This window comes from Dunckerocampus dactyliophorus, chromosome 3, assembly GCF_027744805.1.
Source record: "Dunckerocampus dactyliophorus isolate RoL2022-P2 chromosome 3, RoL_Ddac_1.1, whole genome shotgun sequence".
NCBI classification, from domain to species: Eukaryota; Metazoa; Chordata; class Actinopteri; order Syngnathiformes; family Syngnathidae; genus Dunckerocampus; species Dunckerocampus dactyliophorus.
In genome coordinates this window covers 18,851,684-18,873,638 of record NC_072821.1, presented here as the reverse complement: position 1 = coordinate 18,873,638, position 21,955 = coordinate 18,851,684, and the positions used below count along the sequence as shown (strand labels likewise).

At 41.6% G+C, this 21,955-nt stretch overlaps 1 protein-coding gene across 2 annotated transcripts in view; it reads left to right on the top strand.

Moving 5' to 3' along the window:
• tdrd3 (tudor domain containing 3) overlaps positions 1-20,067 on the top strand; it is a 30,064-nt gene extending 9,997 nt beyond the window's left edge. For both annotated transcript variants that reach the window (XM_054771241.1, XM_054771242.1), the window contains 9 exons: positions 923-1,064; positions 1,178-1,249; positions 1,577-1,720; positions 1,932-2,072; positions 2,533-2,704; positions 4,372-4,497; positions 9,282-10,177; positions 13,218-13,343; positions 13,509-20,067. In XM_054771241.1, the coding sequence (XP_054627216.1) occupies positions 923-1,064; positions 1,178-1,249; positions 1,577-1,720; positions 1,932-2,072; positions 2,533-2,704; positions 4,372-4,497; positions 9,282-10,177; positions 13,218-13,343; positions 13,509-13,625 (1,936 nt within the window). In that variant the 3' untranslated portion in view covers positions 13,626-20,067. The remainder of the gene's footprint in view (positions 1-922; positions 1,065-1,177; positions 1,250-1,576; positions 1,721-1,931; positions 2,073-2,532; positions 2,705-4,371; positions 4,498-9,281; positions 10,178-13,217; positions 13,344-13,508) is intronic.
• Positions 20,068-21,955: the final 1,888 nt, after the last annotated feature.

The window sequence follows — 21,955 nt, the reverse complement described above, 5'->3', positions numbered from 1 at the left end:
ACAATTCATAATGCATCTAGAAGAGTGCAAAGTATTGCGGCAAGTCTCCTATCTGTCGAGGCCTACAGCAACATCAGAGAGCTGCTCTCAAATTGACTTCAGCAGTATGTTCACAAGGAAACGATGTTCTAGCTTTTTTCCTTCATTTCAATGGGAATGTCAAGTCAAACGTTTCAGAAACACGACGCTCACCCGACATGCCGACAGATACAACAACTTCCCCCAGAGTGCTTTTGACTTCAAATACTGATCATGGGAACCCTTAGATTTTGTAATAACTGGGTCGTCAGTGACAGCCATGGATCGCTTTGTTCCGCACCATAGCTGACAGTGCTTATCATTATGCTTTCGGTAAGATGGGCATTTGTTGAATAAAAACTGCAGAATTCATTGGATTTGCATAAAAATAAATGGCCTTAATGCAAAAAATATCTTACAAACACGAGTTCTTACAATCTTTCCTTGCAATACATTACATTACAATACATGCATTATGTTAGCATTTACGGCACTGTTACCTTCAGTGACAGAAGACACCATATAAAAGTAAAGTAGTTTCAAAATGCCCTAATCTGAAATATAATTTGGGGACGCATTAATAGGCTCGTATCTTTCCAACTTTTCAGACTCACGTCTATGTTTAAAATGGCATACTCTTGTTCTGCATGATGTGGACTTGCCATATCATGAGGTTGGTGTGTTTTGAAGTTATCCCTGGTTTAATTTTCATGCCACTCGTAAACCTGGTGAATGGTCTGGTACAAGAACATCACAAGATTTTCACAATATCTTGTACCTCGTCAGTCTCACGTCACAACTTTACTAAGGCCATGCATGGATGATGCCCCATGATGACTTTTTGTGGAAAACAAATCTGTGCATTGCTGTTGTATGCAAACATCTCAACGTTTTTGCTTTTCAGCCTCAATACTCCTCCTGGAACAAAAATTAAGCTTCTTGGTACAGTCATGGTAAAAAATGGTTTTTTGCTGCTTGATGACTCAAAAATCGCTGTTCTTGGTGGAGAGGTCGAACATATGGTGGAGAAATGGGAGCTTCAGCGGGTGAGAGTGGACGTTTTTTTTAATACTTTCAATAATACTCTGCCTTTTCACAACCTGTATATATCTTTGTTTCCTTAGATTGAAAGACCATTAATATTTTATTCTACCTGCAGAGTCTGGTCAAACACAGTAGAAACAACATTGGAGCAGAAGGTGGGCCACCTCCTTTTGTGCCATTTGGCCAGGTGAGATTCATCCTTGCAAGAATAATTAATACTCATTAAAAGACTACTATTTTCCATATTTAAATGAAACTATGATGTAATTTAAAAATTTCTCACTGCAGTAAAGTCACACTATATGGCTTAATATTAATGGCAAACTGGGGTATGTAAGGAACGGTTTGATTGTGGCAAAAAAAACAGAGTAAAACTTTACATACCTTGGTTCTTCATTATAATTGCTGCGCAAAGACCTAATATTATCAATATGACCAAATTGAGCAGCAGATTGTAATGTTGAGCAGTGCTTCGTAGCCATTAAAGTAATGTTGTTCTTGCATGTTTTTGCAGAAGTGTGCAAGGAAAGATGAAACAGACAGTGACGAGCTCGACAAGAGGAAAACCCTTCAGAGTGTCATCAAAATCACTGATGAGAATGACGACTTTGCAAAGCAGCGGTCAGCAGCTATTGCTGAGGTGGCCAAGACCAAAGATGTACGTAAATACTGAATTTTATGTCGGCTTTCATTAGATGGCAAATTTTTTTAAAAACAATTTGTTCTGTTAATTAAAATATATAATTGTTTTGTACTTTTAAAAGATGTTATATTTGCAACAACAGCAATCTTGAGTCTAATTGTTAAGCTAATTGTTAATCTTGCAAAGCATCCAAAGTCACGCACGTTTACATTTGTTTCCTTGCTAGGGTCCCCGTACATTTGGTGGAGGAGAAAATGCAGGAAGTAATTTATCCTCCAGTTCTTCCCGGAGCCGTGACCAGCATAGAAGGCGAGAAGACCGGGTTGAAAGATACGAAAACAGACAAGATGGCAACTATCGAGAGCTGGTAAGATGAATTGATTTTATCTGAAAATTACGTCTCTTTGACTTAGACTAATCATGTCATATTGTGGAGTGCTTTAGATGCTGTCATTTTATGGTAAATAAACTTTTAAAACATGCATTGTAACTTTGGGAGCGGGAGTGGGAGAAAGCTGTTGGGTGTGAAGTTTACACCCAAGAATGACTTCTCCCACCCGAATCTGTTGAAAGCAATTATTTTATGCTGTGCAACAGATGCTGGTGAGGACATCATCATGCATCTAATTATCAGGATGCCATGTCTCTGTGTGAATGTGTACCCTTGCAATAATTTGCTGGGTTCTGTGTGAAATGCATTGAACAATAAATGCTGGATCTCCTGTTACGGCTCTGATGCACCAGTTTTAAGGGATCTCTGTATGAATCTGAATGAATCTTCTTCAGAAAATATTGATGTTCCTTTTCTCGCTATGTGTATTGCACAGGTGGATGAGCGTGCTCTCAGAAACATCATGGAGATGGGCTTTAACAAGGAAGCAGCCCGGCAAGCCTTAATGGATAATAACAACAATCTTGAGGTTGCTCTCAACAGCCTTCTGGCAGGACTCTGTGACACCAGAGCTCAACCTGTGGCTGCAGACAAGCCTCAGCCCAGAGGTTTGTAATGGACAAACATGAGCTACATTATTCTGGATTTCAATAAATGGTCATTGGGAAGAAACATGGGTATACACAGTATCTCACAAAAGTGAGTACAGTCCATCATCCTTTAGTTCCATCTTCTCGCAGAGGTCATGGTTAACCAGTAGCACCGTTTTTTAGCTGCTAATTTGCAGTCCTGATAGCATTTGTTGTTCCATGCGGTGATGTTATCGATACATTTGCATCTTGGTGTACCTTTTTTCCTCTATTTTTCCTTTTAGGAGTTGAGTTTGAAATAGGCTGTGTCTGATTGGGTGTCCAAATAACAGTATAGTAATGTAAAGGGACTAAAGTACACCCACCTTTTGTCATATTTTCTCAAGGGACAATACTGTGGAAATAAAACTTGGTTATAACTTCAGAATGTTACAGTACATGCTGGAATTTAGCTGCGGCACAAGGGGCAGGGTGGCTTTAGTATCAGTGTTGTTCTGCTCCCGCTAATATTTGCTCAGCAGACAGATAACAGGTTCTCAATAAAGACTCCAGTTGCGTTCCATTTGAAGTACTGAAAAATTGAACTTACAGAAATAAGGGATGTCAGTTATAACTTGCATAAAATACAAATAATTTCTCTTTCGTTTCTCTTGTCATTCAATATGCACAAATTGCATGTGAACAAATTGCATTTAAACAAATGTGCTAGCTCGATGCTAATTTACATTGGAAATTCCATATACATGCTAGTGATTACCATTAGCGATTTACATGGCAATTTCGAACACCTCCAAATGTGACAACTAAGTAGACATTCAACTTAAACAGATGGTGCATAATAAGCATAGCATCCTTACAGGCAAACAAACAAGAGTCAGAGCTGGCACATTGCACATCTTAGTGGCAGTAGCTACTTCCTGACTACGGCAATGCTCCTAGGAAGCATACTGTACTTGCAAATGAGAATCACAAAATAAGCATAACATACTTACAGGCACTAAGAGTAAGAAAACAAGATACCATAAATTTCGGATTATTGAGCACACCTAAATATAAACTGCACCCACCAAAAAATCTGCAGCTATAACATGGCATATTTACACAGAAAGACACACTACAAACCTTGCAATCCTACCTACACTCTGTGTTCCCGGTATCACTCGTTAGCTCCGATGTGAGTGAGATGTGAGACACTAACCTGGGTGGATGCTAACCGATATTCAACAGCTGCCGGGGTCCAGGCAGTTCAAGCAGAAGCTGTACTAATTCTGCACATGATCAAACTGCTTAAGATTTGTTAGTTTGTAGCAGTTACAGTAACAGTTTCAAAACACTGACATGATCCTGGTTTCCCTTTTCAACTTAGCTAGCGGTAGCAGGGGTAAGTAAGAAAACAAGTTAACGGCGACAAGCACTCGTGAGTCCCGATTTGAGTAAAACAACTCACAAGTTTTGAACAACTTGTTCATGACTCGCACATCTCTATTAGTCATACCTATTCTCATTGTTTTGTATCCCTTTTGGTGTTAAAACAACTTGAAATGAAACAGCCTTCAACAAACATGTACTATGATTGATGGCTTGAATCTTGTTTTATTTAGTGATTGTATTGTAACTTCCATTGCTTAGAAATATATAAGTATGTCACTCATTAACATATGATGTTGTTTTTGGGATGCCGACAGGCAGAGGAAAGGGAAGAGGTCGATCCAGAAATGACGGCGACGAGGAGGGTGCTGGAGGAAGGCCCTCTGGACCAAGCACTCTTTTTGACTTCCTAGAATCCAAGATGGGAGTTTTTTCCATTGATGGTGGGTGAAATCGTCTCTGCCTCCCAGTCACAAATGTATGAAGATCTGCCAACATTAAGCAACAAGTTGGGGGTATTGCGTTACATTTAAAAAAACAATTGTAGTGATAAGTGTTGGTAGTACATACAGAATTTGAATATACCAGTTATATAAAAACTCTGTCTTTCACACATACCAACTTGCCGATTTTGTTCGTAGATCTGGCGATGTTCCAACCCCCATTGACAACATATTTTCTGGAGTTTTCTGGTATTTGGGGACTTAAACGTGAAAGCACGTATTGTTCTGCATTTTGTGTTCCCACTGAGCAGCAGCGGATGCTGTTGACAGGTCCGTCCCGCTCAAAGGCAGTCAAAAGCTGGCAGTGTACAGTCAGCTTCCGCGGCACACTGACAGCATGATGTGTAGCTTTACGCATCGAAAGTGCTCGCATGCGCGAGCTGCAATACCGCAGGGTTGGAGCTAGCCCTGTTTTAGACATCGAGATCTAAAACGCAAATGTTTCTTAATCTTCAATAAGCCTGGATAAAAGATTAGGGTGTGTTTATTGTATTTATATTTTATTGTTAGTGTATTGCTACTCTTTATTTGTAAAATCTCCTCCCTGAGCTACCACCTTATCGTGGTGGAGGAGTTTGCGTGTCCCGATGATCCTAGGAGCTAAGTTGTCAGGGGTTTCTATGCCCCTGGTAGGGTCACCCACGACAAACAGGTCCTAGGTGAGGGACCAGACAAAGAGTAGCTCAATAGACCTCTATGATGACAAAAAACATTGGAACACGTATTCCCTTGCCCGGACGCGGGTCACCGGGGCCCCCCTCTGGAGCCAGGCCTGGAGGAGGGGCACGATGGCGAGCGTCTGGTGGCCGGGCCTACGCCCATGGGGCCCGGCCGGGCACCGCCCGAAGAGACAACATGGGCCCCCCCTCCAATGAGCTCACCACTCATGGGAGGGGCCAAAGGGGTCGGGTGCAGAGTGAGCTGGGTGACAGCCGAAGGTGGGGACCTAATCCTCAGCTACAGAAACTAGCTCTAGGGACATGGAATGTCACCTCTCTGGTAGGGAAAGAGCCTGAGCTGGTGCATGAGGTTGAGAAGTTCCGGCTAGATATAGTCGGACTCACCTCAACGCACAGCAAGGGCTCTGGAACCAGTCCTCTTGAGAGGGGTTGGACCTTGTTCCACTCTGGCGTTGCCAGCAGTGAGAGGCGACAGGCAGGGGTGGCAATTCTTGTTGCGCCCCGGCTTGTGGCCGGCATGTTGGAGTTTAACCCGGTGAACGAGAGGGTAGTTTCCCTCCGCCTTCGAGTGGGGGGACGGGTCCTGACTGTTGTTTGTGCTTATGCGCCAAACAGCAGTTCAGAATACCCACCTTTTTTGGAGTCTCTAGAGGAAGTACTGGAGAGTGCTCCCTCAGGCGATTCCCTTGTTCTGCTGGGGGACTTCAATGCTCACATTGGCAGCGACAGTGAGACCTGGAGAGGCGTGATTGGGAGGAACGGCCCCCCTGATCTGAACCCGAGCGGTGCTTTTGTTATTGGACTTCTGTGCTCGTCACAGATTGTTGATAACAAACACAATGTTCAAGCATAAGGGTGTCCACATGTGCACTTGGCACCAGGACACCCTAGGCCGCACTTCCATGATTGACTTTGTGGTCGTATCATCGGACTTGCGGCCATATGTTTTGGACACTCGGGTGAAGAGAGGGGCGGAACTGTCAACTGATCACCACCTGGTGGTAAGTTGGCTCCGATGGTGGGGGAGGATGCCGGTCAGACCTGGCAGGCCCAAACGTATTGTGAGGGTCTGCTGGGAACGACTGGCAGAGTCCCCTGTCAGAAGGAGTTTCAACTCCCACCTCCGGGAGAGCTTCGACCATGTTCCGAGGGAGGTGGCGGACATTGAGTCTGAATGGGCCATGTTCCGTGCCTCTATTGTCGAGGCAGCTGATCGGAGCTGTGGCCGTAAGGTGGTTGGTGCCTGTCGTGGCGGTAATCCCAGAACCCGTTGGTGGACACCAGTGGTGAGGGATGCCGTCAAGATGAAGAAGGAGTCCTATCGGGCCTTTTTGGCTCATGGGACTCCGGAAGCAGCTGACAGGTATCGGCAGGCCAAGCGGTCTGCGGCTCTGGCAGTCGCTGAGGCAAAAACTCAGACATGGGAGGAGTTCGGAGAAGCCATGGAGAACGACTTCCGGACGGCTTCGAAGAGATTCTGGACCACCATTCGGCGTCTCAGGAGGGGGAAGCAGTGCACAGTCAACACCGTGTATGGTGGAGATGGTGTGCTGCTGACCTCAACTCGGGATGTTGTGGATCGGTGGAAAGAATACTTCGAAGACCTCCTCAATCCCACCGACACGTCTTCCTATGAGGAAGCAGAGCCTGGGGACTCCACGGTGGGCTCTCCTATCTCTGGGGCTGAGGTTGCCGAGGTTGTCAAAAAGATCCTCGGTGGCAGGGCCCCAGGGGTGGATGAGATCCGCCCGGAGTTCCTTAAGGCCATGGATGCTGTAGGCATGTCTTGGTTGACACGACTCAGCAGCATCGCGTGGACATCGGGGGCAGTGCCTCTGGATTGGCAGACCGGGGTGGTGGTTCCCCTTTTTAAGAAGGGGGACCGGAGGGTGTGTTCCAACTATCGTTGAATCACACTCCTCAGCCTCCCTGGTAAGGTCTATTCAGGGGTTCTGCAGAGGAGGATCCACCGGATAGTTGAATCTCGGATTCAGGAGGAGCAGTGTGGTTTTCGTCCTGGTTGTGGAACTGTGGACCAGCTCTACACTCTCAGCAGGGTCCTTGAGGGTGCATGGGAGTTTGCCCAACCAGTCTACATGTGTTTTGTGGACTTGGAGAAGGCATTCGACCGTGTTCCTCGAGGAATTTTGTGGGGAGTACTCCGGGAGTATGGGGTATCGGACCAGCTAATTCAAGCTGTTCGTTCCCTGTTTGACCGGTGTCAGGGTTTGGTTTGCATTGCCGGCAGTAAGTCGGACCCGTTTCCAGTGAAGGTTGGACTCCGCCAGGGCTGCCCTTTGTCACCAATTCTGTTCATTATTTTTATGGACAGAATTTCTAGGCGCAGCCAGGGCGTTGAGGGGTTCCGGTTTGGTGGCTGCAGGATTGAGTCTCTGCTTTTTGCAGATGATGTGGTCCTGCTGGCTTCATCAAGCCGTGAACTTCAACTTTCACTGGATCGGTTCGCAGCCGAGTGCGAAGCGGCCGGGATGAGAATCAGCACCTCCAAGTCCGAGTCCATGGTTCTCGCCCGGAAAAGGGTGGAATGCCATCTCCAGGTCGGGGATGAGATCCTGCCCCAAGTGGAGGAGTTTAGGTACCTTGGGGTCTTATTCACGAGTGAGGGAAGGATGGAACGCGAGATCGATAAGCGAATTGGTGCAGCGTCTGCAGTGATGCAGACTCTACATCGGTCTGTTGTGGTGAAGAGAGAGCTAAGCCAAAAGGCAAAGCTCTCAATTTACTGGTCGATCTACGTTCCTACCCTCACCTATGGTCATGAGCTTTGGGTAATGACCGAAAGGACAAGATCGCGGGTACAAGCGGCCGAAATGAGTTTTCTCCGTAAGGTGGCTGGGCTCTCCCTTAGAGATAGGGTGAGAAGCACTGTCATCCGGGAGAGACTCGGAGTAGAACCGCTGCTCCTCCGCATTGAGAGGAGCCAGATGAGGTGGCTTGGGCATCTGGTCAGGATGCCTCCCGGACGCCTCCCTGGGGAGGTGTTATGGGCAAGTCCGACCGGTAAAAGGCCTTGGGGAAGACCCAGGACACGTTGGAGAGACTATGTTTCCCAACTGGCCTGGGAACGCCTCGGGATCCGCCGGGAGAAGCTGGACGAAGTGGCCGGGGAGAGGAAAATCTGGGCCTCCCTGCTTAGGCTGTTGCCCCCGCGACCCGATCTCGGATAAGCGGTAGAAGATGGATGGATGGATGGATATTTGTAAAATGAAGTGGATTATCTTACAATTCTTCGGGTAAATGTAATTACAGTCAAACCTGTCTTACCGGCCCCCTGTATATAACGGCCACCTGCCGATAGCGGCCACTTTTGCCGTTTCCCTTTGGTGGCCGCTATAGACCGGTTTGACTAATTGATAAGCCTACTGTACTGCTATATTTATTGTGAAGCTCAGTTGCTATTACATATATTCACCAGAAGAGTGTGCTACTCATGAGCCACACTGAGTCATGTTAATGTGAGCCATAGAATAAACACAGCATAATCTGGTATTCGCTGTTCAACTTTGCTAATTTAAAAGAGTTCTTAATAGCCAGCATATGATGGGAGAACTTTGAGAGGTGCTGGCCGAGATAAAATATTAGTTATTTTATGCTGATGAAATGAAGGCCAATTTTAAATTAACAAAACAAGAATCAAGTTTATTTGCAGTTCGAAACGTAATTAAGATGTTTTTACTCACTTTTTTGTCTTTCCTATGATGTTGCTTTTTTTCCTGCAGCATTTTACAACATCATATGTAAATGATATGTAAATTAGACTATGACGACTTTTAGCGACTTCTAGGACAGCCAATAGCTACTTTTCTTACTGAAAAAGTATATATAAAAGTGTGTATATATATATGTGTGTGTGTGTGTGTGTGTGTGTGTGTGTGTGTGTGTGTGTGTGTGTGTGTATATATATATATACACACACACACACACACACACACATATACACATACCTATAGCCATATTCCTTTACAAAGTCATTGTGCTACATGGTTTACAAGTTTGATCTTTGCTCTCCTATATGTTTTTCAGAGCCAAAAAGGGAGACTTCCCAGCGACATGATGATAAAGCAAATTTCCATGGCTCAGACTACAACTCCAAAGATCCAGCTAACACCAGGTTCTCATCACATAATGATCATCGACAAAAAAAGAATGACAGGCCCCCCCGATTCCACAGGGACACAGACTTTCCCAGACCTGGCCAGGAGACCTTCTTGAACTATACGACCTCCCAAACTTCATCAGTCCAGCACTGGAGGGGCCAGGATAAGTCGTCACGTGGAGACAGACTGAATGACAGGAGAGAGACAGATGACGAGCATATTTTCCCTCCATCCTTCACAACCTCGTTCACTCAGTCAAAGGAACCTCAACAGGGGACAGAGTCAGTTGGATCGTTTTACGAGCGATCAAGAAATTGTGATGGGGGCAACATGGCTGCACCATCTGTCAGGAGAGGTACAAAGGACAATGCACCCTCATCTAAACTCAGCAGTCCTTCAGAAAATGACTTGAACCCTAACCCCAACCAAAACAACTTCAGAAAAAAGGGGAAGGCTGAGCGACCAAACTACTTTGACCATCAAATGGATAGTGTACTGCCAAACTCAAAGGGAGGAAGCTTAGGAACATTCTGTGAAGTGGAAATGTCACAGCATTCTCAATTCTTGACAGGCGGTCTGCCTAATTACCAAAACGGAGATACAATACCCAAAAGAACTGGGCCAATTAAGCCAACCAATAAATCTGGTCCTGCCAACAGGGAGCAACCTCCAAAGAGAAACATTCATAATAATCCAGGAGTCAAAGCAAAGTCTTGGCAAGGTAAAAGTCAAGGTCCTCGGGGGACAGAGAAAAGTAATCATGTTGATCAGGCTTGGAAACCTGGAGATCAGTGCCTTGCTTTATACTGGGAGGACAGCAAGGTATGTATTAGCTCTGTTTCATATCCTCCGAAATAAATTTAGATATTGATTGTGATGAGCACAAAATTTACTTAATTCCTTATCACTGCAGCCTAATTTCTATGCCTTCCTCCAGACACACATTTATTAAAATGCATTGGGGGACACCTTATTAGCAGAGACTGGCAATTAAGCTATGAGCTTTGCAGTGCTTATTTAGAAACTGATTTGTAAATGTACAACGGATCTGATTCAGTGACGACACAAAAAGCTGCAATCCATTCAGATGTACAGTGTAATATTGGTTAGCATCCACCCAGGTTAGCGTGTTTTTTGATTAATGTAAAAAATGTACATAATTTTGCACCAGTTTGCATACATTCTCCAGTTAGTGTACAATATGGCATGCGTCTTGTCGTGTTATTAATACACTGTAAGTCCAACTGTGTTCTTAATGTATTTTTAATGACAAAACGTCCTTGTTAGCATTCTGTTAGCTTGCCGTTACATGGAAACAGGAACCGGACGACAGCTGCGCCACCTGTGTATGATATCATCAGCGGTTGACTCTCAAAAATGTTTACGCAAAACACGTTCGCATAGTTCTACAATTGATAATGGTAATGGTTTAATTTTATTTTAACATGTATAGAAGTTACAGTGGAATACATCACATAATACAGTTCAGTTTCACTTGTCCAAAAGGAGTAGGAAGAAGCAAAGCTTATTTAATCATACCGCCCATCCGTTTCACATCTGTTGCTGTACATTTATTCACTTCCTGTACTGTATTTCAAATGTGATCTTTTTAATGCATAGAAAAGTGATTATATCATGTAACAATATGGTAATATAATTGTCAAGAGTTTTCCACTATCATAATAAATAGTAATCATATATAATAATCAATATATAATAAATAAATAATAATAAATTCAAATAAACATAAGTTCAAGCCTCTTCTTCCTTGTATTTTGCAAACATGAACTGCTTGTATTGTTTCTTAAAATCGCTCATCTTGGTGCATTGTTTGAGTTCCTTATTCAATCTGTTTCATAATTGAATTCCACATACTGAAATGCTATGGGTTCTTAGCGTTGTTTTTGCATAGTGTTTTAAGTTTAGTTTTTCCCTGAGATCATATTTCTCTCTTATAGAAAAGTATTGTATGACATTTTTAGGTCACAGGTTATTGTTTACTTTATGCATAATTTTAGCTGTTTGAAAATTTACGAAATCAGCAAATTTTAATATTTGCGATTTTAGAAATAAAGGATTTGTATGTTCTCTGTACGCGGCATTATGAATGATCCTAACTGATGTTTTTTGCAGGACATTTAGCAAGTGAAGATTACTTTTATCGTTATTACCCCATATCTCCACACAATAAGTTAGATATGGTAATACCAGAGATAAGTAAATTGTACAATTTACTACTACAACTGTAGATTTACGTCCATATTACAATTTTAAATGCATATAAATGATGGGGCTAAATTAAGGGGCTATCCACACGGAAATGTTTTCAGGTCAAAACGGCAAAGTAGTTTAGCGTTTCCGCCTTTCATCCACACAGAAACGGTGTTCTGGGTGACCTTAAACTGTATTTTTTGAAAACGGCTTCCAGAGTGCGAAAATCTGAAAACAATGGCTTGTCATTTCCATGTACACAAGCAACCCACTTCTTTTTGAAAACCGTGACTTCACCATCCTGTCGCCGTCACGTGACTAGAAGTGAGCTTTGACGACAAGCCAAGATAATATCTGAATATTTCGACTAGCATGACTCACCCCGGTCAAGATTCTCCTGATATATTGTTGTCTTATACTCCAAAATGACTTGCAGAAGTAATTCCATTTCATTCTAAGTCTAGACGAGCCTTGGAAAGTAGAAGACGGCGGACTTATGCACACATGTTCTTTCTTCTTCTGTGGTTTGGTGTGTCATGTAGTTGCAGTCTGCGTGTCTGTTCACAGCGCCACACGTTGGTGTGCCTTGTGTATTACCTCGTTTTCACCCAGGGATTAGTTCCCAGCTGGATACAAATATTTACTAATCTGGCACAGTGTTGGTGCAATTTTTTTTCCAACCCGCGTTCCCGTGAAGACAGGGCCTAACATTTAAAGTTACTTTAATCTTCATTGAAGACGTCACTGTTCCCATAGACACAATGTGGCAGCGAGAGCAACACAGACACCACCTCTTTGTTTTTTATTATTATACTTATTTTAATTCAATGATGTTTCTCACCTTCTTTATGATGCTGGCACTTGCAACTTTCTTTGGCTCCATTTTGGGTTGAGGTGAGAAAGCCTATTGAATTCAAGAAATAACCCATGGCAAAACACGAAGGTGGTGTCTGTGTTGATCTGCCACATTGTGTCTTTGGGAACAGTCATGTCAAGAATCATGTCTTCAGTGAAGGTAAATAACCATAAATGTTTATTCATCCCTGTCATTCATCATTTTATATGTAGTTTATATGTATTTATGTGCATTTTTTCCTACATATTATACACGTAAACTATAAAAACGTGTTTTGTGTTAACACTTTTGGCTTTCCAAAACGGATTAAAGTCGTCCCTCGCCACTTCGGAGCTTAAACGCGACATTAGGGGTGGTGTATTGTCTGCAGGGCTCTAATAATGGTAAAAAAAAACGTATTTAGAAAGCAATAAACAGGTTTTCCATGCTTAAAGTGTGAAAATATTCATTTTATTAACTTTAATCCTACTTCGTGGAAATTCATTTAGCTCGGTGGGGTCTGGAACCAAATAACAGCAATAAACGAGGGATGACTGTAATTAGATTTATATTATTTCTGATTAAAAAAATTTGATGGGTTAATGTCCGTTTCAGTTAAAGTCAGACATTCTGGAATGGATTTATTGGATTTACATGATTTCTTATTGGTAAAATTGATTCGGTTAGGAGTCCTTCTGCCGATCTGCAATGGATTAATGACACTAACCAAGATTCTACTGTAATGATGACTGATATTTTGAGATTGACATATTTTGCTTTATCTTAACATGTGAAAATGTTTTTTTCTTTGCAAAGTTCTACCATGCCAGAATAGATGCCGTGCATCCATCTGGTTCTACAGCTGTGGTCGTGTTTAGTGATTATGGGAACTGTGAAGAAGTCCTCCTCCATAACATCAAGCCTGTTACTGCTGACATCTTGGTAAGGAAAAAAACACTCATTCATGAATGAAGGAAGGGAGAAATTAAATTCCAAACAAAATCATGTTAGCTCCTTAGTAATGTGAAGATGGAAAAACTGATGACACAAATTACAGTTATTCTAACAGCTCTCGGTAACATCCCAACTCTGTTAAATGTACAACAGGAAGAAGATGATGGTTATTATGACAATTCATTAGAGTTTCGCCGTGGAGGAGATGGTCAGCCAAGGCGCACGAGACCTACACAACAGTATTACCAACCACCAAGAGCTCGGGATTGATGATGTCAACATTTACTGAATGGTAAATGCATATGAAATTGCAGGGTTTCCCCTCTACAGTCATATTATTCTCTCTGTAAATGTTACTGTTATAAATGTATGATCTTTGCGCAGACAATGATCTGAATGAGAGAAATAATTATTCATAGTCACATTTGTCCAGTCACTGGACATTTCTGTATCATCTGCTCTTGAATTATTGCGTACAACACTCATTAAAACACTTTTCATACAGGGTTCCTACGAAAGTATGGGAAAGTATGGAATATGATTTTCTAAATTTACAGGTCTGGAAAAGTATGGCAAATGGAAACTCAAGTATGGAAAAATATTAATGTTTCCAAGACAGTTACCACTGTTCTGTTTTGTAAAAAATAAAATTATGATTTTTTTTTTTTTTTTTTTAAAGAAAGAAACGAAATGGATCGATCTGTTTGTTGAGATGTTCGTGTGAGAGCACACAATGGGTGACGCATCCCGGAAAACATTTGGGAAGATTGACAAGTTGAATGGCCAGCCCTCTGCTCTTTGCCCTCCCACCCTTTGTATGAGCTCCATTACCTAGCAATAATCTCCTGGAAATTTTATGGTGACATAATGGCATATATATTGAGAATAATGAAAACAAACCATTAATTCCGTAATTTATTTACATGACACTTGGGCTGCAACAGCTATTATTTTCTTAGTCGGTTAATCTGAAGATTGTTATTTCGATGAATTGAGTACTCAGTAAACAGACCAAATCAACATGAATCAAACACAAAGAGTTAGCGGTTTGATCTGTAACATATCAGAAAAGAGACAAAAATGTCCATCACTGTGTTCTAAAGTTAAAGCTGATGTGTGTGAATATCTTGTTTTGCCTAAAATACAAAGGTAATAGGTCTGCTTTCATGGACGACTGACGAAATGAAAAATATTCACATTTGAGAGGCTGAAATTGGAGGATATTTACATTTTTTAATAAATAAAAAAAGATTAATCGAATACCAAAATAGTTTGTTGATTAATTGGATAATAGATTTAATCATCGATACATCGATTAATTGTTGCAGCTCTCATGATGCACATATTTTTACGGAAAAATATTTATGGAGGAAGTATGGAATCTTGAAATGTGAAATCCGTAGTAACTCTGTTTATAGCATGTTAAATAGACCCTGCTATATTGTTCATTTTCAAACATTTCAATCTTCATTGCGAGAAGACCCTATTCATCTCAATTAGATGCGAATGAAATGGAAAAAATGCATTTTTTTTTATTAGCTTCAACAGATGTTTTTCAGCTTAACTGTAAGCTTTTTTTATCAGCTCATTTTTTAATCTTGAGTGCTTCCTAAACTCTGAAATGTCCACACTTTTGTGACATACAGAACTCATCAAAGGGCTTGACAACATGCAAAAATAAGAACAAAACTGACACTTAGCACTTGATTTTGTTAAGCACATCGACTGTACATGAGAAGGTTTCTTAAATGGAAGTACTGAAATAAAGCCTCTTATTGTATGTTGCAAATGTGTTGCATTTTTAATTATCTAATGAAACAAAGCTTAAAAAAACACTAGGTCTCAGCTATACGTCCCCCTGCTCATATGTAGCAAGCTGCACCAATTCATTTGTCTTGTTCTTTGAAGCAAATCCCACAGTGTAAGACAATCTCTTCCCCTGTAATGGAGATGGTTGCACTGCAGAGATATCATTTTGCACATTACAAAAGGGAGTGTTCTCCAAGCATTGCACACATGCCACTGTCTTGGCCTCTTACGGATTTGCCCTGTGTGAGGGACAAGTTTTACACATCGAGAAATAATCTGCATCTTGGTTCCAATTACACTCGCACCTGAAGCAGAAGACAAATGGACAATGCACAGAGTTCAGTGGAAGTTGTTGCACTATTCTGTATCACAGGCCCAATGAATTTGCTTTATTTTCCAACGGAGGTGCCAAGTGAACATAGATTAATAATTAATAGCTGGTAATATGGAAACCTATCTGAGTGGAACTGAAAGTGAAGCTCTCAAAAGCATTTGGGGGGCTGATTATGGCACATTGTCCAGATATTCATCAAGTACAGATTTTCAATCAAACCAATAGTATAGATTTTTTTATGTGAAGTCAGTTGGTTTTTTTTCCCATTTTGCCACAAGGCAAGAGCAAATTAAGCAGTAGTCCTATGGTCCTATTGTGTTGGACTCTGTAACCGTGAGCATATATTTGGGTGTCCACACGTTCATACACATGCTAAATCTGTTTCACACAGCATGACGGTATTTATAACTTATAACATAGCTCTACGGCACCTGCTGGAAAGGTGCCCTTGAGCAAAGCACTCTACCCCCACTCGCATCACTGTGGCACATTTGGTACATTTATCAACCTTTGGGTTTGTGTGTGAGTTGGACATAATACACATTTTAGTATTTGTATAAAACCCAAAAGCCCCAAATAGCCAGCATGTGGTATTTATTATTGCTCAATGATGAATATGACATGAAACTAAACTAAACCCATCCAACTAAACTAAACCAGAGTAAGTGATGTGATGAAAACTGTCAGATTTCATCTTGTTTTTTTATGTTTATGTAATATTGCAATCTTCTTGTGCTTTAAGACCGATAGACCTTGTTAGATTATGTCCTCAATTGCCCAGCATTCTGCACTAAATCACAGACCCAATATTGGATTAAAATAAAAATCTTTATTTTGCAAGTGAAGTCCTGAGACACCAACTCTGAGAGATTTTGGTGCATTTTACTAATGTCGATTGTCTTTCCATTTATATTGCGTTGTTGGTGGCACTGACTTGTATATAGTTCCAGCATGGCCCATCATAACTGTTGTTACATATTAGCTGAGCTCCTTGTGAAATTTTTGGTATAGCATTCTGCAGAACCTATGAATATGAGTGCATTTCTAGGGCTGAAAAGTGGTTTTATAGTTACTTTGTCTTTTATGCTGCAACTTGAGAACTTTCACAGATCCCGAGGAATGCTTTGCTGGAGGAACAATCCTCCTTTCCCGCATTAACATCCTTTTGCTGTGCTTGCTTGTTTCCCACCTGCCTGCCTCTCATATGCCCATTCATAGCTGATGCCCATTATCTTTCGGCTTACCTGACCCTTCATTCTCCACCCCCCCACCCCTGTGTGGTACCTTTGTGGCTGTGATACCTGAACCTTGTGATCCCAATACATGTCTTTTCTTACATCATTTCTACATCAGCCTGAACAACACAAACCTTTCTTCCTCCTGTAGAAAGGAAAAAACAAAACCAGAAAGGAGCTTGCATCAAAGTGACTGGGAAGTATTTTTTGGTAGCGTGTTTAGAACTTGGTGGACCAGAAAGTGCTGCAGAATTAATATGACTTTCAAAATGCGTGACCAAGTCAAAGCTGGATGTGATTTTCAACTCCACGTATCATTTGCATGTAAGCATTCCATGCTATGTCATTTGTCACAAATCTTCATGTATAGGAAAAAGATCCCAACTATCTTCTGGTAGGTGCCCACATGCACGTAACATGCAAACAATTGACTTCATCTGAATGCTTTGCTGGCAAAATCAATTTGAATTGTAAAGTGTCCCTCATGTTGTCAGCATTGTAACAGATGCAATGTTGGTGAAAAGAAAGAACCATTTGCATACAAGCAACCTTATGGATGTGGATGCCATAGCTTTGGTTTTAGACATGCCAGATGGTTTTATAAGCAATGGGGGTAAGGAACAGTTTTGTTAAGGTGGAAATGAATGTTTTATTTTACTTTGATACGGTAAATGATTGATTTGTTCAGATTGAAGAATCACAGTCGACAAATGCAACTCTGTGCTCTCGTTCTTTCAATCAAAAATTGACTCCATCTACAACTCTCTATTCGCACTGCCCTCCTCCCATGTCTCCTCCCTCCCTTCTGTTCCCCTATCACCTCTCCTCTTTCCAAATTTGCACCCATCTCCCATCTACCTGTTTAACATCATCACCTCCATGAAATCCTCCACTGCATTGTAGACCCCATCCCATCCATCCATCCATCCACCTTCTATGCCGCTTATCCTCACTGGGGTTGCGGGTATGCTGGAGCCTATCCCAGCTGACTTTGGGCGAGAGGCGGGGTACACCTAGCCAGCCAATAGCAGGGCACATATAAACAAACATGCTCACATTCATACTATTCAATTCAGAGTTTCAAATTAACCTAACATGCATGTTTTTGGAATGTGGGAGGAAACCGGAGTACCCGGAGAAAACCCACGCATGCACAGGGAGAACATGCAAACTCCACACAGAGATGCCCAACGGAGATTCGAACCCAGATCTTCTCAATCTCCTGTGTGGCCAACATGCGAACCACTCGGTCCCCCTCCTGTCTCGTTTAACACTGCCAACCCACTATCTCCCCAATTATCACTACAATTGTAAACTCCTCTCTTAGCTCCTCCACTGTCGCTCCGTCTCTCAAACTGGCTGCCATTACTCCCATCCTCAAGAAACCTGGACTCCAATCCTGATGATCTCCACCCCACCCCTACACATCTTCCTGTATCCGCTCCTCAGATGCAAACCTCCTGACTGTCTTAGGACCAAGCGCCAAACCTGGGGGGGACAGAGCCTTCACTGTTGCCGCCCCCTCCCTTTGGAACTCACTTCCGGCACACATCCGTGACACTGCTGACCTTACCACTTTCAAGACTAACTTAAAAACACACTTGTTCCACACTGCTTTAATAGATAACTCTTTAAAACGTACATATTTGTTCGCTTTTATCATTTAAAGCGTCTGAGTTTTTGAAAAGCGCTCTATAAATAAAATTTATTATTATTATAATTATTATTATCATTATCATTATTATTATTAGGAATGCTCCGATCAGGGTTTTATGGATACCGATCATCCATGACTGAGATCGGCCGATACGATCATATGGATTAACTGTACATTTTTCAATGTATTTATGATGAGTGCTATTTTGCCAGGGCCGCCATTAGACAATTCAATTCAAGGGGCCCTGGCAAATAGGTATGTTGATTAAACAACAACACACAAATCGTGTTTGGAAGACAAAACATAAATAGTATAATGACAACAATAGACACTTGAAAAAGTTAGTACGCACCCGATGGACGTAATATCCACTTTCCCGTGGGAGAAAAACGAGCTCCAAACTAACCAAAAAAAAAACCAAATGTCACTGTGTTAAAAAGTAGGGATGAGCCTGATACTCGTCTAAAGTTACGGATAATGCATTTTTGCCAAGTACAAGCATGAAACGAGTACAGCTCGCCATTATCTGTAATCGTGATGAAGGAAAATCCCCATTGGATGTATGTATTCACTCGTCAAACTCCGTGATTGGCCAGTCACACACAGCGACCGCCCCTTCCCAGACAGACTCACTACAGCCATTCTCTATTCCACTGTATTTCGGTTTGTATGATATTTAAAGTTAGTCGGTAGACTTGTTTCGTTACGTACGCGGAGCATTTGACAAGACAGAGTTGAAAACAGCTCATGTCGTGTTGGTCACTGCCTCCACTCTGGACGTTTTTTGGTTTTTTTTAGGGTTTTCTCAGCTCAGCTGTTATGTCCGCGGTGCATTTGACAAGAAAGAGCTGTAAACGGCTCGTGTTGCGTCGGTCACTGTTGGTGTTTTTTTTTTTCTTCTATCTGCTTGCTTCTAATTTGGTTGGGGATATAAAGTCAGTTGAAAACTGCTCGTCGTGGTGCTTTTGAGAACACTACTGTGAACAAGGCTGACAGATTATTTCCCAGTTTGCCATCACTGGATTTTTTTGCATGAATCACCAACTTCACACAGATCATTAAAAAATAATTAAATAATAAGGTCTTACAGATCACCATCCATCCATCCATCCACTTTCTATGCCGCTTATTCTAATTAGGGTCGCGGGGGTATGCTGGAGCCCATCCCAGCTGACTTAGGGCGAGAGGCGGGGTACACCCTGGACTGGTCGCCAGACAATCGCAGTTTACAGATCACTTACACACATATACTGTACACATATAGCTGAATAATAAACAATAAATATAGCAACTTTTGAGCAATCCATGTCAAATTGAGGCTTAAAATAATGTACTGCAACAAGATACAATGTAATGCAGTATTATCATTGTGATCACTATCATAGTTCATCATTTCATGACTGCTATTATGTGTGACTGTTTCAATGCAATATTGTCATTGTGATCACTGTCATAGTTCATCATTTCATGACTGCTATTATGTGTGATTGTCATTGACAGCTTTGTCATTGTGGTTGTTGATGTTGTTTTGTCCTTATGTCCTTGTTCGTCTTTGTGGTTGTCACGGACATTTATTTGCTGATGTTGTCCTGCATGTTTCTGTTGTTCTATTACTATTGTTGTTGTTGCTCCTGTTGTCCTTGTCTCTTGTCTCTCTTTTTTTTTGTTGTTGTTGTCTCTCCCCCCCCCCCCGTTTCCTTTTCTCTTCTTCTCTGTAAAAAAAAAAAAAAAAAAAAAAAAAAGGTTTGGGCCTCAGTCTCCTCCTGTCGTTGAGGTTCTCTCTCGGATTGTTTTGAAAGAAAGTCCAGAATGGCATTTTGTTGCATTTTACTTTTCCATACTGGGATTGCAGCTTTTGAATGGTCCTAGAGTGCTGTGTGGTGTTGCAAAGGGTTGTGGCAAGGTGCAAGAAGAAATGACACATATGCATAAACTGCATAGGGCTTTTCCACCTTCAAGGCACTCAAAGCACTGTGGAAAAAAAATAAAATAAAATAAAATAATGTACTGATTCAAGTCCTACCCATTTCTGGTTAAACCACGCCCACTTCTGGTTGATGCCCCGCCCACTCTGAGTACAGATACGGATAGAGATAATTTATATGGATGAACAGATACAGATACAGTTACGTACTCGCTCATCCCTACAAAGCATGTTAAAAAAGATTCAAGAGAACTCGACCACAGGTTTCCTAAGGGAGTGATCAAACACTGGCGTAGCCTGTGTCAAGCTATCAAACTGAAACCATTGAAGTTTTACAGACTAGTGTTGAATTCTCGTGGCAATACGGGACAAAGTGCGTTCTTTGTCGGATCAATACGGGTGTTGTCAACCCTGCGTGACACAGCGCACATGCACATTCATGTCATGTCAGGGTTGTCATGACAAAACTTGTCATGTCGCCACTGCATGGCAATGTGTTTTTGTGATCGGCTTTGAAAGGTATTTATCAGCGTATGCCGATCACCTGTTTTTCACAGAAATCATCCGATACTAATCAGCGGGCGATCTATCGGAGCATCCCTCATTATTATTATTATTATTATCATTATTCTAAGAACCATTGTGCATTAAAATAGTAGCACTCATTGCCTGCAAGCTGAAAGCAACAGAAACATTTACGTATTTTACCCATTTTGGTACCCAGTGTCTAAACTGCTAAGATATTTTTTAATGTTTTTTGTCAAAGGAATGGAAATGAGTCCATCTTTGGGCAACACAAACTGTGTGCTCACAGTTACAAGAAGTTACAGAAGTTACAAGAGTTCAGGAAAACATTTGTAGAGCATATGTTGAGAGTTAAATTTACTGTATATGCATCATAAAAACTATTTTTTTTAGTCCATTGTTTGTAAATAAAAAAAAAACCTGCATTAAATATTTTTATCACATCATTGATACACATCGTAGCCATAAATAACACATTATGTTTTTTCCAACATTCCAAACTTAACTTAATTCCACTGACAATAACAACATTACCGTCTTACAATCTCATAATACCCATTTAATTAGCTGACTGATACACTGATGCAACAACACCAGATATGACAAAAGTTTGGCCGAGTTTAGAACTTCAGTGTTATCAGTTGAACCACAGCAGTGAGGTTCAACACTTAATGAGCAAGGTAGGTGCTGCTTGTCAAGTGGTAATTGCTGTTTTTGTTGTGCACCGGACCGTGGCCTACACGGGTCATTCCTCAAACACCCTGCCAACATTTGTTGCCAAGCATTTCTTGTGATACTCATAACACATGACAATATAATGGTCAAACAGGGCCTGTTAGTTTGACCATAGACAGCGTAGACTAAGGAAGAGTGATGAATCAGCAGCTAGGTATTGATCTCCACCTTAGCAAGATATGGCTGTGCACAGCAAAGCAAACAAAGCAAAGCACCTCTAAGTCACTTTTATGGTCCCCCTGTTGTTACACTTAATAGGTACGATGCCAGATGAACAACAACTATAGAGTCCAGGTAGTGTGATTTGTTCTTTTTTTTTTACGTTATTATCAGTGTGAGGATTGTGTGCAACTTCACTTTTTACACTTTTTAATATGTCAA